The sequence below is a fragment of the Indicator indicator genome, chromosome 16 (assembly GCF_027791375.1).
Source record: "Indicator indicator isolate 239-I01 chromosome 16, UM_Iind_1.1, whole genome shotgun sequence".
Taxonomy (NCBI): Eukaryota; Metazoa; Chordata; class Aves; order Piciformes; family Indicatoridae; genus Indicator; species Indicator indicator.
The window spans coordinates 12,747,700-12,762,802 of record NC_072025.1 but is presented as its reverse complement, the minus strand read 5'-3'; the positions used below and the strand labels follow the sequence as shown (position 1 = coordinate 12,762,802).

The 15,103-nt window shown below is 41.7% G+C and overlaps 1 protein-coding gene across 1 annotated transcript in view; it reads left to right on the top strand.

Moving 5' to 3' along the window:
- Positions 1-15,103, top strand: part of HDGFL3 (HDGF like 3) — a 36,614-nt gene that overhangs the window by 19,340 nt on the left and 2,171 nt on the right. The window contains exons 2-5 of the mRNA XM_054387951.1: positions 3,280-3,356; positions 6,582-6,720; positions 7,990-8,148; positions 9,713-9,859. Coding sequence (XP_054243926.1) covers positions 3,280-3,356; positions 6,582-6,720; positions 7,990-8,148; positions 9,713-9,859 — 522 coding nt within the window. The remainder of the gene's footprint in view (positions 1-3,279; positions 3,357-6,581; positions 6,721-7,989; positions 8,149-9,712; positions 9,860-15,103) is intronic.

Below are 15,103 nucleotides of genomic sequence, written 5' to 3'. Positions count from 1 at the left end.
TTTTGATCTTGCTGATATGGGGAAGAATATCAGATCCAAATCTTCAGCGTATTTAACAAAAACATTTTGTAGGATGGGAATAAATTGTGACTGAGTGCAGCAGCAGGGGGCTGCAATATGGTTGCTTGTATTGCTTGCTTTCTGTTAGTACAAAACAGCAGTGATTGTCAGGGAGTGCTGGGCTTGTTCTGCAGCTAAATAAGCATTTTCAGAGGGCTATGGTGGTTTTTGCTGGAAATGGGTGGACTGTGCAAAGCTCTCCTCTCATGGTCTTTAATGCAGGAATTTGTGTGGAATAGGTTAAAGGGAATAGATCTTTCCTAATGGCAGAGAGGGTCTCATCCTTCACTAAATTCCCTGAAGTTTTTGCTACAGAGTTAAATGGCCAGAAGATAGCACTGCCACTTCATACTCAACCTCATTACAGTACATTAGCCTGAGAGCTGGGGAGCTCACAGTAAAATCAGTGAAGGCAGGAAAAGTCTTGACCTCAGCTGCACAGTGAAATGTTAGAGTGGGAGCATTAGCAGTCTATCCTTGAGCTGTTTAGTGCAGATTTATACTGTATGTGTTTGTATGTGTATGCCAACTTTCAAAAGCTATGAAAAGCTTTTTTATGGTTTCCTGTGATGAAACGTAGTTAGAGGGTATACTTGGATGAATAAAGAAATGTCCCATGAAATAAGGAGCAGGTGAGCTGTGTGACAGATGTATGTGCTGTCCTTTGTCAGATTGGTGCTGCTCCTTTGCTAACAGTATAAAGTGCTGGGAATACAACACGAGGCTTAACTCTACTTGGGATTTGCTTAGGAGAAGATCCTCACTGCTTCGGAGCACAGCACGTTGTGTGATGTAAGATTCCCTTCTGATCAGAGTTCCCTACTTAGCATGTCTTCATTCCTCTGCTTTACTGATCATTTACAGCTGTTTGCTTTATTTCGTGAGACATTCTTAAAGGGCTGAGACAGTAACTGAACTGTGCAGCTCTGTAATGCAGCCCAGAGCTGGCGCCGTGTTGCAAGTGGACAAATGAGATTCACACTCAAGTCCCAGCAGACTTGTTCATCTTAGTCGTGGGAGTCCACATTTTTCTGGGGTCTAGTATCTTTCTGGACATCTTCCTTGTCATAATAAAGAGGAAAATGGCTGTAGCATCCAGGCAGTTGAGTACCTTGTACTTGTTAAACTACCAGCACAGCCTTTTTTTGGTCTGATTCATAGATACTTCTATCTTTAAGGAAACATTAAAATGTGCTGCAAAGTGGGACATAGTATCTCCCTGACTTGCTATCAGTTTGTAAAATGAGTTGCAGTGTTTTTCCCCTGCAGTCCTTTTATCGCTGTTCTAGTCTAATACCTGTATTTAAATCATGAATTAGTGAGAAAGTAACCACATTATGGGCACTTAAAACCAAATAGTTAGTGTCAGGAAATAATGAGTTCTACAAAAATATCTTTGGCAGTCTTTCCTCTGTGTATTCCTGATGATGAAAGGGACGCCAAGCAGCTTGTCATGTCATTTCAGTTTCTTCTTACACAGAGCTGAGCTAAAAGGCCATGCTTCCATCTTCCACCAGGATCTTTATTCTATGTGTATTTAATCTGTTACAGACTTTCCTTTTATTTATCAATTCATTAGCTTTGTTGAGTAAAAGAACTTGAGTAATTGCTGTGCCCGCAAGGCATGTGACACCTCTGACCATCACAGTTTGTCTTCTGCAGATCATGATGGGCAGTGAGAGCACAGTGACACATAGCCCAGCGTGCTAGAGCCCCACCATCCACACCTCTGAGCTGTGCTGCAGAAAGGAGACAGGGAATGATTTAGAAGTGCTCTTGTGTCACCTGATTTTGGTGTAGCTTCAGAGAATGCTCCACTTAGAGCTAGGAGATAGGTATCCATTTCTTTTGCAGAGAGGAGTCCTGTGATGTTTTAGCTCCACACATGGCTCTGGTTTCTCTGTCCCCAATGGGTACCAAAAGGACTTGAATTCTTATAAAATCTTGTACTCCTTTGAGAGCTACATAGCCAGCAGATGCTTTACAGCGAAAGAGAACATCCTTTGAAAATAATCTGGTGTTTATTAATCAACAAGAATTCAGTGTATGGGGTCCTTCAACAGGGAAAGAGAAGGAAAGCACATGTGGGCCTGGCCTCTTGAGTGAAAACATGCAGGTTCCATCCCTGTGCTCTGCTGAGGAGCAGATTTCGTTATGGCATTGGTATGTCAGCACTTTGCTCTCAGTTCCAGTGACATTTGGTGGGATTCAGTATGCTTATGTTGAGATAAATTGCCTAAGACCCAGGCAGCAAGCCATTCTACCTGCTCTCTGGTGTTGCCCTATAGATGTCTAGATTCACTTTTAGCCAGAGACTTCTCTGGACATTTAATTTTAGACACCTACGTATGCTCAGAAGTGCCATTTCTGGGAAGGCAGGCACTTAGGTCTTATTTAAAGCTGAGCTGTGTTTCTGGTTAATGTGGGTAGACACCTGGACTCTCTCATTTCTGTTGCAGATGACTGAAAATTTTGATATGGACAAGACTAAGGCCTTACAACCAATGCTCTCACTCAAGACACCAAAAATGGGTCTAGGCACTGCTCGGCCGAAGGGGTTGTCCTGTCCTGGCTGCTCAGGAGAGCTATATCTTAAGAATTATGAGGCTGGGGATAAAATGTGAAAGAAGAGATGGAGGAGAGAGGGGAGTGGTGACCAAAACCAATTGTTAGGATGGTGCAGAGGAAGGAGAGACCCAGGCCCTCCTTCCTGGTGTGCATTATGCATTTTACACTATGTACCACCATCAGCACCAGGAAGTACCAGTGGGGGGTTGTCCAGTTTTCCAGCTGCAAAGTCTTGCAAATACCATCTGTTCCCCATTTGTTGCAGAAGTTATTTAGGTGACTATGTGAGACAGACAGGATAACCGTCTGGGCTTCAGTGCCTTTGATGAGGTAGCATCTGAAGCTAACACTAAAATTAAGCAGACTTAATTTTATTGCCTTTGTGTATTAGAATGCCCATGAAATCGTTAAAACTTTTTGTCTGCTCCTTGGTCTTCTATCATCTCCTTGTAGTGTTTCTGTCATATGCTGACTTTGTGGTATCTGCCTGCCTGAAAAATGAACAGCTGTCTTCCCTTCCCCACCTCAGCACACAGTGGGACCTCCCAGGGCTGCGGGATACCTGCATAGCACTTCCATGGCTTGTTGGGGATTCTTGAACAAGGAACACCACATTTGGGAATAATCTTTTTTTCCATTTCTGTCTCACAGATTGATGAACTCCCTGAAGGAGCTGTGAAACCTCCAGCAAATAAATATCCCATCTTCTTTTTTGGGACTCATGAAACGTAAGTGAATGAATGTGATCTTCTCTTTTGAAAATATCTTCTTCCACTGTAGCTAACATTATCTCCACTGATTTTATTGATCCTGACTGAAGCCATTGGGTGCCTAGAGATAGGTCCTAGGAGTCCAACTCATGTGTATTAACACATGGAAGTGAAACCTGAAAGTAGGTGGGAACAAATCTGCGTGGGTAGTATACTATGGTCGAAACATAAATAATAACCACTGCCTGTGTTTACTGGCATAAATTTATTAAACAGCCATCTGAACTCAGATGCAGGGGCAAAAGCTTTTTACTTGGAGGTACATGATAGCAGGGATCAGGCTTCTGTATGCATACGCCTTTGGATTTGTGTCCTGTGTGAGAACTCACTTGGTAGTTTGTAAAACGAAAGCAAGCAGATCCCAGAGTCTCATGCAGTCCTCACATAGCTTTAAAATACATGCATTCCTGTGAGATTTGTGCCCTTGTAGGATTGCGTAGAATTGTAGGATTTGTGCTGTTTGTAGGATGGAGCTCTCAGAAGTGATAAAAGAACTATGCTGAATGAGCTCGTAGGGAGAGAAAGGAATCAGAACAGTAAGGCTAAGTTGGGTCTTACAGTAATTGCTACAAAGTACAGAGATTCAAAATTATAATGTACATATCTCTATTTTAAACTTTGAAGTGGTGAAAATAAATCACAGTTTCCATTCTGTATTAAATGTTTACATTGTAAAGCTTTTTCTTCCTCACTTTCAGGGAATGCATTTTCTAGAATTTATTGAAAAATGAAAAAATAAAATTCTGATGGTATTTTAAATTCCGGTTTAGAGCTTTGGAGCTTCATTAAAAGTGTATGGTTAATGTTTAAATTTTAACATTGTTCCAAAAGATAAGTCCCATATATCACATTTTATTTTGAAAATCTTTAAAGGCAGTTTCTGCTTAACAAAGATCAAAATTTCTTCCCATTGCTGTAATTATTATTTGATATATTGTGATCTACTACTACTTTCACAATTAATCTAAAAATAATAAAGTTCAAATAAGCTTACGATGCTTTTAAATCAGAAACCCAAATGTAATTTGGTTTTAATTGAAGTTTTTTTCCTGAGAAACATTCCGAGAAAAAAATCTCTGACCCTTTTATTCTAAAATTAATGAATCCCAAACTGGTAATCTCTTTTTCATAACCCATCATCTGACTGTAACATCTGAAACAGGAAAACAGTTTGTAGTTACTACTTGAATAATTTAAAAAGCACAACTGTTAAACATGAACCATAGATTGCAGCTCCTTACTCTGACAGCAGAGCAGTGGAAACTCTGTACTCTCCCAGTGTAGTTCAGACAAAGATGTAACAATTTCCCAGTGTTTACTGTATGTAAATACTATAGAAACATTTCCATTCATGACTGTTGAGCTGAATTAAGGTAGCTCATGGTAAGTTTCATAACAATTTTTGTTACTGGTATTAGAACTATTTGTGTATATTTTTTCCTAGTATTAGCAAAAGCACAGATAAAATTATTTATTCAGATCCCTTGCCCTATTGTAGCCTTTAATATTAATGAGACGTCTATTAGTTTGGACATCCCTGTTTAGGTTTCAGGTAGGAATGCATTCTTGGCTTTGTAATGATATAATTGTAATATTTCTCAATGAGATGGTGTCTCCTGTGTAGTCAAAAAGAAGCTTTTTCCCTAGAGACTTGGCCTCTGATGCCTTTAGCCACCAGCTGGCTCTGTACTGGCAAACTTTTGGCTAGTGGGATGATTTAAGTGAATGAAACTTTGCACATTCAGAAATGCTGGGAAGAATTAGAGCATAAATCAGGCATTAATCTGAAATAGTGTTTACAGCAAGGAAGAAATACGATTCTGTGATTAAGGTATTAGACCAAGACCAAAGATAGTTGGATGTTCCTCTGTACTCTGCTGTCAGTTCAAATTTGACCTTGGGCAAATCTCTGTGCCGTAGAAGCTCATCTGCAAACAAAGGCAACTTCCCACCCTTGTGGTGATGTTATGAGAATAAACGTGTTGTAAATGGTGGAGCTCTGTGATCCTGTAGTAATGGAGAGCAGAGTTAACATAACATTAATTTCAAAGATCATCAGGGAAGTAGGACAGTGATTATAGTTAATATATACTATATATATATACACGTGAATATATACTGTGACTTGCTTAGCTCCAGTGGTGTCATAGTATCTTCCATGTGAGAAGGAAGGGATCTTTTGCCTTCACTGTTTTCAATTTAACTTGCAATTAGCCATCCCAGTGCTATGATACAGAGCAAAGTAAACACACTGGATGTGGATACCCAGTTGAAAGGAAATGATGCTTTCTTCAGTTTTATGTAAGAAGTTTAGAGTTAAGAGGTTTACTGTAATATATGTATGAAAAGCACTCCTTTTTTTTTTCTTTTTTTTTTAAATTATCTTTCCCTGCGTTGTGGTGCCTGTGCCTGAAATTTGTTGGCCCAGTGCACAGCTGACTTATACAGCAAAAAGCACAAAATCCCTCCCTTGCTGTGCTGTCTAAAAAAAAAAAAAATTGGCCAGAAGTGTGTCTCATTGTTTCCTTGTATTACTCATCTGCCTATATTCACCCATTGTTTTATGTCTTACATGGAATTATAAGATTTTTGGGAACAAGGACATTTTTATTGTGTTTGCACAAAATGTTGCATGTAGGGGGCTTATTCCAAGAAAGAAACTCCCAGGCTTACTGGCAGTAGAGATAATAAGAAATGCCACTGCTTTTTCTGTCCTGTAGTACAAAGGGTAAGTTTTGGCACATGGGTTCTAGGCACTCCCTACACTCTTCAGCTTTTCTTACGGTATTTTTAGGCCTTTTTGGATATGTAACACATGGACTGGGAGGTTTGGTCCCTTGCTATCTCAGGCAATGATGTCATATAATCCCTTTCATAAACTGTTCAAGTACCAGTTCCCAGCAGTAGCTGATATAATAAATGAGACTTGTTTTAGTTGTTTCTAGAGAGACTCAGCATGATTTTGCAACATCAAACATCAGGATGGCGAGACAGTCCATTAAATCAGACTCATGGCAGTAAATTCAAAGCCAGTGTGTTAAAGAAGTAAACAAACAAATAAATAAAAGTGAAAAAGAAATGATGGCATGAGCAGAAGAATAGGGAAAACATCTGCACTGTTGTTGTTTGGGTTTTTCTGAAGAAGAGGAATTGAATTTGAATGTTACCTCTGTTAAAACGCAGTGCGTTCCTGGGGCCCAAAGACCTTTTCCCGTATAAAGAATATAAAGATAAGTTTGGGAAGTCAAACAAGCGAAAAGGATTTAATGAAGGCCTGTGGGAAATAGAAAACAACCCTGGAGTAAAGTTTACTGGATATCAGGTAAATTATTTTCACTTTTATTCCACCTTATCTTTCTTGGTTTCTTCTTGTCAATGTAAACATTATATGAGTGATGTGGAGTGTCCTGGTTTTGGTGGAGCTAGAAAGTTTCACAGCTTTTGTAATGCAAAGGCAGCTGTGGTCGTGAAGTCTGTGACAAATTGAACCTTAATCACAGTGCAGAGCCCTTTGCCTTCTGTGATGTGCTAAGGTGATGAAGTGGAAAACTCTGCAGCAGATTTAGTTGAATTAAAAATGGAAGGTTTTGTTTACTCCAGTGCAAACATGAATAATTTCTGACTTCTTTTTTCCTGTAGTTTATGTCAGGTTCGGTGCACTTCATACAGACCTTAAGGTCACTGCACTTTTGATTTTTACATGGGCAATGCGTAACACGTCGGACACCACTGCCGAAGTGGTTAGGGGTGAGAAGGTAGAGGCCTAAGCTGCTGTTACCAGATAGTAGCTACTGTCCAACAGCTCTCCCTGTTGGATTTCTGGAGCAAAAAGTCAGTGAAGCTGGAGTGGGGAGAAGAGTGGTTGTGAACTGTATAAAACTAAAGAACTTTTCTCATTAAAAAATGTGGTCCTTTGAAGGCAGAAATCACCTCCAAAAGAAGGCAAACACCTATTACATTATTAGCACAAAACCTTACAAACCAGAGTTATGGACCACCTGCAGACAAGCTGCTGCCCTCTCAGTTCCTGTTTCATATTTTCAGCCCTACAGATGTTTTGCATATGTCTGTGGATTTAAAAAAATCTAGCGAATAGTCTGTGGGAGATGGACTGTCAAAGAGCCCTGAGCCTTCTGGTCAGTGTTTGCTTTTTCCTAATACAGAGAGCTTGCCCTTGTAACAGCCATCTTCTCTCCTGAACGAGTCTCTCCTATCGTAGCCAGTCAAAAAGTTCCATAGTTTTGCTTGAAGTAGAACATGCCAGGTCTCTCCACTGAGCAACTCTTGGTTCTCTGGCAAACACATTTTTTGTATCATATCTTCTGTTTCTGTCTAAACCCTTCAGAACATGCTATCCCAGAATCTGCACCTGATAACTGTTTTCAAGTGGTGACTAAGTAAACTGTCTTTGCAGCCCTTTTTTTCTTGATAATTGCTAGAATAACCTGAGCTCTCCCTGACTAGAGCAATTAAAGTGTAAGCTGCCTGTTACCAGTGTTTCTATCTTTGATACAGAACCAAATTTAAGTAATGGATTTTAATTATATTCTTCTTGTTTTTTTCTATTACTGTTACTCTTATAATTTTAAAGGCAATTCAGCAACAGAGCTCATCAGAAACTGAAGGAGAAGGAGGAAATACAGCAGATGCCAGCAGTGAAGAGGAAGGTGATCGGGTAGAAGAGGATGGAAAAGGAAAAAGAAAGAATGAAAAAGCAGGCTCAAAACGGAAAAAATCCTACACTTCAAAGGTTATCATCTGAGTTTTTCCATTGATACTGAAGTGTGTTTACAATTAGAATACTGTCCACCTCATGGCAATCTGTTCTTCCTTTAGCATTTTGATTCCAGTTCCATAATGATGGTGTTCAAACAGGCAAAGGGAAGTGCTCCTGCATTTGTAGACAACCATGGTGAGGCAGCAGTTGAAATACTCTGTTCTGTTCTAATTCCCACACTTTGAGAAAGAGGCGAAGGATGAGAAGGAGTTCAGCAGGGCTGCAAAGTCTCTGCAAAGATGGATTGATATGTTTGATCATCTTTGATAGATATGTCCCCTTGAAGAGGAAGAAGAGACTTAGGAGTGTGCCTCCTCGGAGACATGAGTTCAGGTTTGGGTCCAGGCGAATTCAAGCTTCCCTCTGCCATCTCCAGTGTGAGTGCCCCAGATAGCATGCTGAAAGATATGATAGGGTCAGATGTGCTTGGATGCTCCTGTTGTAGCTGAGTGTAAAATACATCAGAGGATACAGCATGTGAGAGAGGGAGAACTAGTTCACTAAGCAGGAAGTAGGGCACTCAATTTCTAGACAAAAGACGTGCATTGTATTGCCCACCTGCCCTGTCAATCTCTAGGTAGCAGTGTAGAGGACAAAGCCAGGAGTAATGTGTCTCAGACTGCCTTGTGATGGCTAGTGAACATAATCACTTGTGTACTGTAACTTGGGGTTCAGACATCTGTCTCATTTGTCACCTGGGTAATAGGAAGCAATATTATAGTCACTTCCTCTGGTTCTGTGTGTGCCTCCAGGTCTGCACTTTGCTTAAAAAATTGTGGGAAGTGTGGCAGAGTCACGTTCATTCACATTCATGTTATTCTCTGAAAGTGAAAACTAAATGAAATGAGAAGAAGCAGGTAAACAATCTGATCCAGGCTCAGCTTGAGGAACAATGAGAATTTTCATCTTTCATCCACCAACCAAAACATATTACATAATTTGACCCCCCTTGTGTGTTTTACATTAGAAATTCAGGTCTGGTCTACCATCTTCTTTCCAGAAGACTCTGGGCAAACAGAGGATTAGGAAAATGGTGGCTTAATGCCACAATTTATCCTTTTGTCCTGTAGAATTGCATAACATAAAGGGAGCAGAAAAGATGTATTGGTTCCACATGGCTTTCATGTTAATATATTAAAGCTGACAGCACTAAAAAAAGTATGGATAGCAGCTCCGCTAATGTTATTCTCATTTTACATCTCTGTGTTTAATCAAAACTTTTATCAAGCTGGCACCATCTGTTTCATTAACTAACAAAACCTACAGGTGACCCAACACTAATACCCATCTCCTATTACTGCGCCTGTCTTACAGTCAATTGTGCTGCCCACCTGTGCTGAACACAGAATTTTTCCTTTTGCTTTATTCACTCCAGCTACTTTATCTGAGAAACATTTTTCATCCCACATATCCTCCCCAATATTCACCTTGAACAAGGAGCCTAACGATCAGACAGCATCCCCCATAGAGCTGAAACGTGTCTCGCTGTGTCCAAAGCTGAGCTTTTATTCCTTACCTTTGTTGTTGATCATTTTAGAAATCCTCCAAGCAGTCACGGAAATCTCCTGGAGATGAAGATGATAAGGACTGCAAAGAGGAAGAAAATAAGAGCAGCTCTGATGCTGGAGATGCAGGCAATGACACAAGAAACACTTCTTCAGATTTGCAGAAAACCAGTGAAGGGGTAATCCTCTGTTAATATCATTCACTTCCCATGCTGTTTGCTACCAGGGGGCTTTGGAGCTCGCATCGCATTGCAGTGACCTGTGCATGCCGTATGCCAGCTTTCTCTGTTGCACTTTGGTGCTCAGAATGTGTCTGGAGCAGACACATGGGACTGGTCCTGCACTGCTAGAGATTTTTCTCTAGAGCAATGACTGAATTATTCTTGTTCCAAAATAACGACTGCATTATTTTTGTTCCAACACTTGCATGGATGTCAGCTGAGAGGAACTACTGAAAACCATGAGCTGGAATGATGCAAAATTGATGTGAGAGCAGAATCAAACTGTTTGATAATGCATTTTGACTCACCAAACAGTGGGAGCCTGCTTATCCTTTCACACTCGTTTAAAATCTGTGCAGTCCCATTGACTTCTTTGGAATACATGAGGGTTCAAATGCACATTACAGACCCCGCATACTGCAGGTTTCAGGACAGATCCTGCCTTGGGATATGACCTTCCAAAGCAGCGATAGGCAGTCTGCTCCAGAGCAGCTTCATACAACCTCCTTCTATGTTTGTGTCAGTTGTGTGTTCATATCAATGGCACTTTGTTGTGACCACAACAGAAAAAAAGGCTGCTGAGCAGGGGAATTAGAATGGGAATTGGTTAATCATCAGCTACTTTTAACAGCCACGACTATTTCTGAGCCTTTGGAGCAAAACAAGCCTCCCTGCTCCAGCACTTACAGCTCCAGCTCAGAACCAATTCTTGCGCAGTTCCCATGCCAAGGCACTGCCACATTGCCAGCAGCCAGGCTGGGCTGTCAGAGGAGCTGTTGAGTGACATGAATCCCCAGCTGGGTGAGGAAGCCAGCCAGCACAGGCTCTCATCTCACATTGCTGAGGTGCCTTAGCACCCAGCTGCTTGCTTAGGCTCAAATCTTTCTCACAAAACACAACCTCTGGGGAGCTGCTATTGTCTCCTGATTAAAAACTCCTCCTAGAGCTTTGTTTCCCTTGTCTCTCTGTGGCACAGTGTATGTTCTTTGTGGCCCTTCACCTTAGAAAGACTTTGATATGTGGCTCATGGGGTTAGGAGCCTCTCACATTCACTCTGAACAAGCATCTGGTTTGAACCAGAGGCTGAAGCAAGCAGAAGCTTTGGCCAGCTATGCCTTCCCAGCACCACACCCACACAATTTGATGAGTATGGCCAGTGCATAGTGCATATGTTGCCCACTTTCAGGCTAGAGAACCCTGTGACACTGATGTCTTCAGATAGGTCTTTGAATGAGAAAACTGTCTATAAGGTCCTTCTGAGGTGACAAGAGGTTCAGGAGGGCCTGTTTTGTTTCCCATGTTTGTAGCAGTGACAGCAGATATGCCTGTGAATTTCAGGCTTGTTCTCCATGTAAGGGCCAAATGCTTACTGAGTTAGGTCAGTTGCAGACTAAAGTGGCTAAAAAGTCACATAAGACATTGGCTTTGTGGCTGGTGGCATTCATATAGCTCGCTCTTCTGCCTCTAACCACTAGGAGGTAGAATCTGGCATGCTAGAACATCATGGTGCTCTTCAGCATTTTCAGAATTGCAGATATTTTAGCCTCTGTGCTGAAATACAATGAACAGTCTGTGTCCTTCATGGCAGCACCAACGCACAGAAATACTCACAGTCCACACTGCCATACCTATGAGGAGCTGGCTCTGTCTATGACTTCTACTACCCCAGCACTTGGGCTTGACTTCACACTTGAACAAGTAGAACTTGGATGATTTTGACATTATGGGAAAGGTGGGGTTTGAGCATCATGTACTAAAGCGAGATGGAGAGATGATTTAAGGGCAGCTGGAGATAAATGCACCTGTAAGTTTGGAGAAGCTCACATCCCCATACAGACATTTTACCTTGGGTGCTCCTGCTGTAGAATCAGTATTTTGTCAGCAGTGCAATTCTCTTTTCAGACCAGGAGGGGACACTCTGTCTCGTGGCATCCTCAAAGCAGACCAGGTGTCTTTTCAGAAGGCATGCCTTCATCAGACACAAAGCACACGAAAAGGAGCAATCAGGTATTTTTTGTCACTTGTTAAACAGCAAGTCCTACAGCACATGTCTAGATTGACCTTGTCAGGTACAGGGCAGGCTGTCCTGCAGCCACATTCTGCTGGACATCCAGACTGGGATTCTGTTGGACATCCAGACTGGGAGTCTGCTGGAGGCTGCTGAGCTCCTCCAGCCCATGCACTTGGCCTTCTATAGAAAGGAAGGTCTAAAAACACCAACATGTCCCTGCAAAGTTGGGATCTGGTCCTCTTGTTCACACGCATGAGTTCAGAAGAATGTCTAGGTCTGCTAAAAGACACCATCACAGATGAGATTATGGTCTCTTCAAAATCATTTAGCTTGTGAGAAGAGCACTGGACCAACACCACGCAGTCTGAAGAAGATGGGCTTCCTCCTCCTCGGTGTGCAGCAGAGGAGCTGCATACCCGTGCGCTTCGCCTTCCTGCGAGGCCAGCCAGGCTCAGGACGTTTGTCTGGCCATGAGATGGCGCCAGGAGCACACCAAAATGAACTCTGAGTGCAACCTGCTCCCTCCCTCCGAAAGGTAGGGTGCTGGTGGCTGCGTGAGACTCACACCAGAGAAGCAGTTGTTTCAGAGTGAGGTGTAGAAAGGTGCTGTGAAGGCAAAGAGACACGAAAAGCAAGAGTTCAGAGCCCTGATCTCAAGGATAGGCATTCCCATGGCTTTGCCACCGTGACTGACTGCTTAAAAGATTCCTGGTAGTGGAAGCTGGGAAGGGCTGCAGAAGGCAGGTGGGCAGAAAGCTGTGGACTCAGCAACCCTGCTTGTAGTGCTCCCTACAGACTGTGTCCTGGAGAGCCTTTGGCTCCTGTGCTGTGCACTTCCCAGGACTCTGACCATGCAACAGTTGCCTAAAGGACACAAGCAGCTTTTCTCTTAATAAAATACTGATAATGATGAGGCAGTGATGATGTTTTATAATGCCTGGACTTCAGGCTGAAGACTCATCTCCCCCCTTCAGATCAGAGGGATCCTTGCCTTTTAATCACACTTACCCGCAGCAGGATCTTCTTGAAGGGTTAACAGCTGAAGTGAAATGATTGCAGGAGCATCTTCGCCTGTATTTTTAATGAAATTTCTAACCTCCAGGTGGTAGAGGAAAGCTTGAAAATGTGAACTGATGGCTTCCTAAAGACTCAAAACCCAGAGCAAATAAAAGTACTTCCAAAGCTATGATATTTTTTCCAGCCAATTTCATACTGTTCAAAGGCTCAATTTGTGCTTTTATTTTATGCCTGGGGTTGACAAAGCTGCTTTCTTTTCCTATCTCTGTCTCTTAGTTTCTCAACTGTTCTCAAGGACCACAGACTCTCTCAACATTAGCTTTCTCAGACTGAGCTACGGTTTATAACTGTGCCCTGCCTCTACCTGTTTCACAAGGTCTTTCCCCCACTGCTGTTCTTTATCTGATTCCTTCCCTGGAACGATGCAAGTGCTGAGCCCTAGGTTTTGTTTTTTTTATCTAATATTAATTAGATAATATGTTATCAGCTACTAAAGTCAAGAGTCACTGACCACACCAGCACCACCACCCCTCATGACAGCACTCTGCTATTAAATATGAATTGTTTTGGTTTTCTCAAAAATAACCACATAATGTTCCAGTGGCAAGGTGTTCATGGGTCTGTGTTGTCTACTTTCTGTGGTACAAAAGTAGTTCAGAAATCAGGGAATTCAGATTTGCACTCCACACTGAAACCTCTGGTGACTTGTATGGTTGGTTCCTAGCTGGCATAACTGAATCTTTACAACTGAACACTTGAGTCACTTTTGACTTTCACTGTCTGGATGCCCATATAGTGGTGTTTGTTAGCCGACTCCAGTCCCTGCCCTACTAGGGAGTACTTGAATTTGAAGGTCAGCACTCAGGGTATGTGGCAAGTTTTTCTTCTGCTATTCATTATTTTAGTTACAGTCTGGACATTGTGTCACTAAATGAGGCATTCTCTTCTGTACAGATGCATGTGGTTGCTTTTCAGGAGGTGCATGACTTATACTGAGTCTCTGAAAAAGAATGAATTTCTTGGAAATAAAAGACATTTCTTTTTGCTGCTGGTACAGCCTGAATATTAAAGTGGGGTAAAGGACTGTGATCTTTTTACTCACACTGACAATCAGTTACTAACATAGGAGTCAGTGGAGCTATTTGTGGAGGCAACTGCTTGCCAGAATGAATAAGGGGATCAAAATCTGGTCCAAAATTACTGCCATCTGATACTATTGCAATTGGGAGAACATATTTAAAACAGCCTGTGTCCAGGACATATTTTTTGTGTGATGTTCTTGTGGGGTAGCAACAATTCCAGTTACTGCTGTGAAAGACAAATGTTATGTCCGAACTGACCAGAGAAACACACGTTCACTGTGTCCTTCTGATGTGTTTTTGAGATGTTTGATTTCTATGCTCTTCCTCCTTTACTTCTCAGGGAGAGCATTTGTTAGGCTGCATAACAGGTTTGGGGGTTTATCAACATTAAAAGTGTAGCATTTAGGGCTCTATTTGACTTAAAAGTATTTATGTGCATTTTCTAGAAAACGAAAACAAAAAATGTATTTGTCTGATTGATTTTCTGCAATTTGAAGTAAGTTAAAATCTATCCCTCAAAAAAAGAAAGAAAAAAAAATAGCATTTGTAAAAATCTATTTAGCTATTGCACACTAAAATTTCTACACGAAAAGCAATGCTCTGGTGTAAAGAGCCATGCTGCCTGCTGCCTTCCTATAGCTCAGGATAGCAGCACTGAGGCAATGAGACATAAGTCAGGAGAAACGTAGAACTCTGAATGCAAGTTGAGATTAAAACAGCCAGTATAGATGAAATATACTCTTTGCATCCCTGTGTGCATTGAATCTTGTAACCATTTTGGCCTCAAGCCTATGTGGAATAGCAGTGATCACACAGGGCAAGCAAATAATTATCCTTCTGTCCACCCAGCAAGAGCTCTTAAATGCAGGATGGCTAAGTCAGTTGCCAGACACTGGGCAATTTCTGGATTTAGCTTTATTCCCTGCTCTCTGGGTTTTGTGTCCCTCAGTTCGAATCAGGTTCTGAGCTGTTTCTTGTGTGCAGCAGCACTGGTAGTGTGGCACACACTGTACTGTATCTTACAGTAATGCAGAGAGACTTGTTCAAACAAAGATGATGTGAGCTGATCTGTTCCTGAAGAGCTGTGAAACC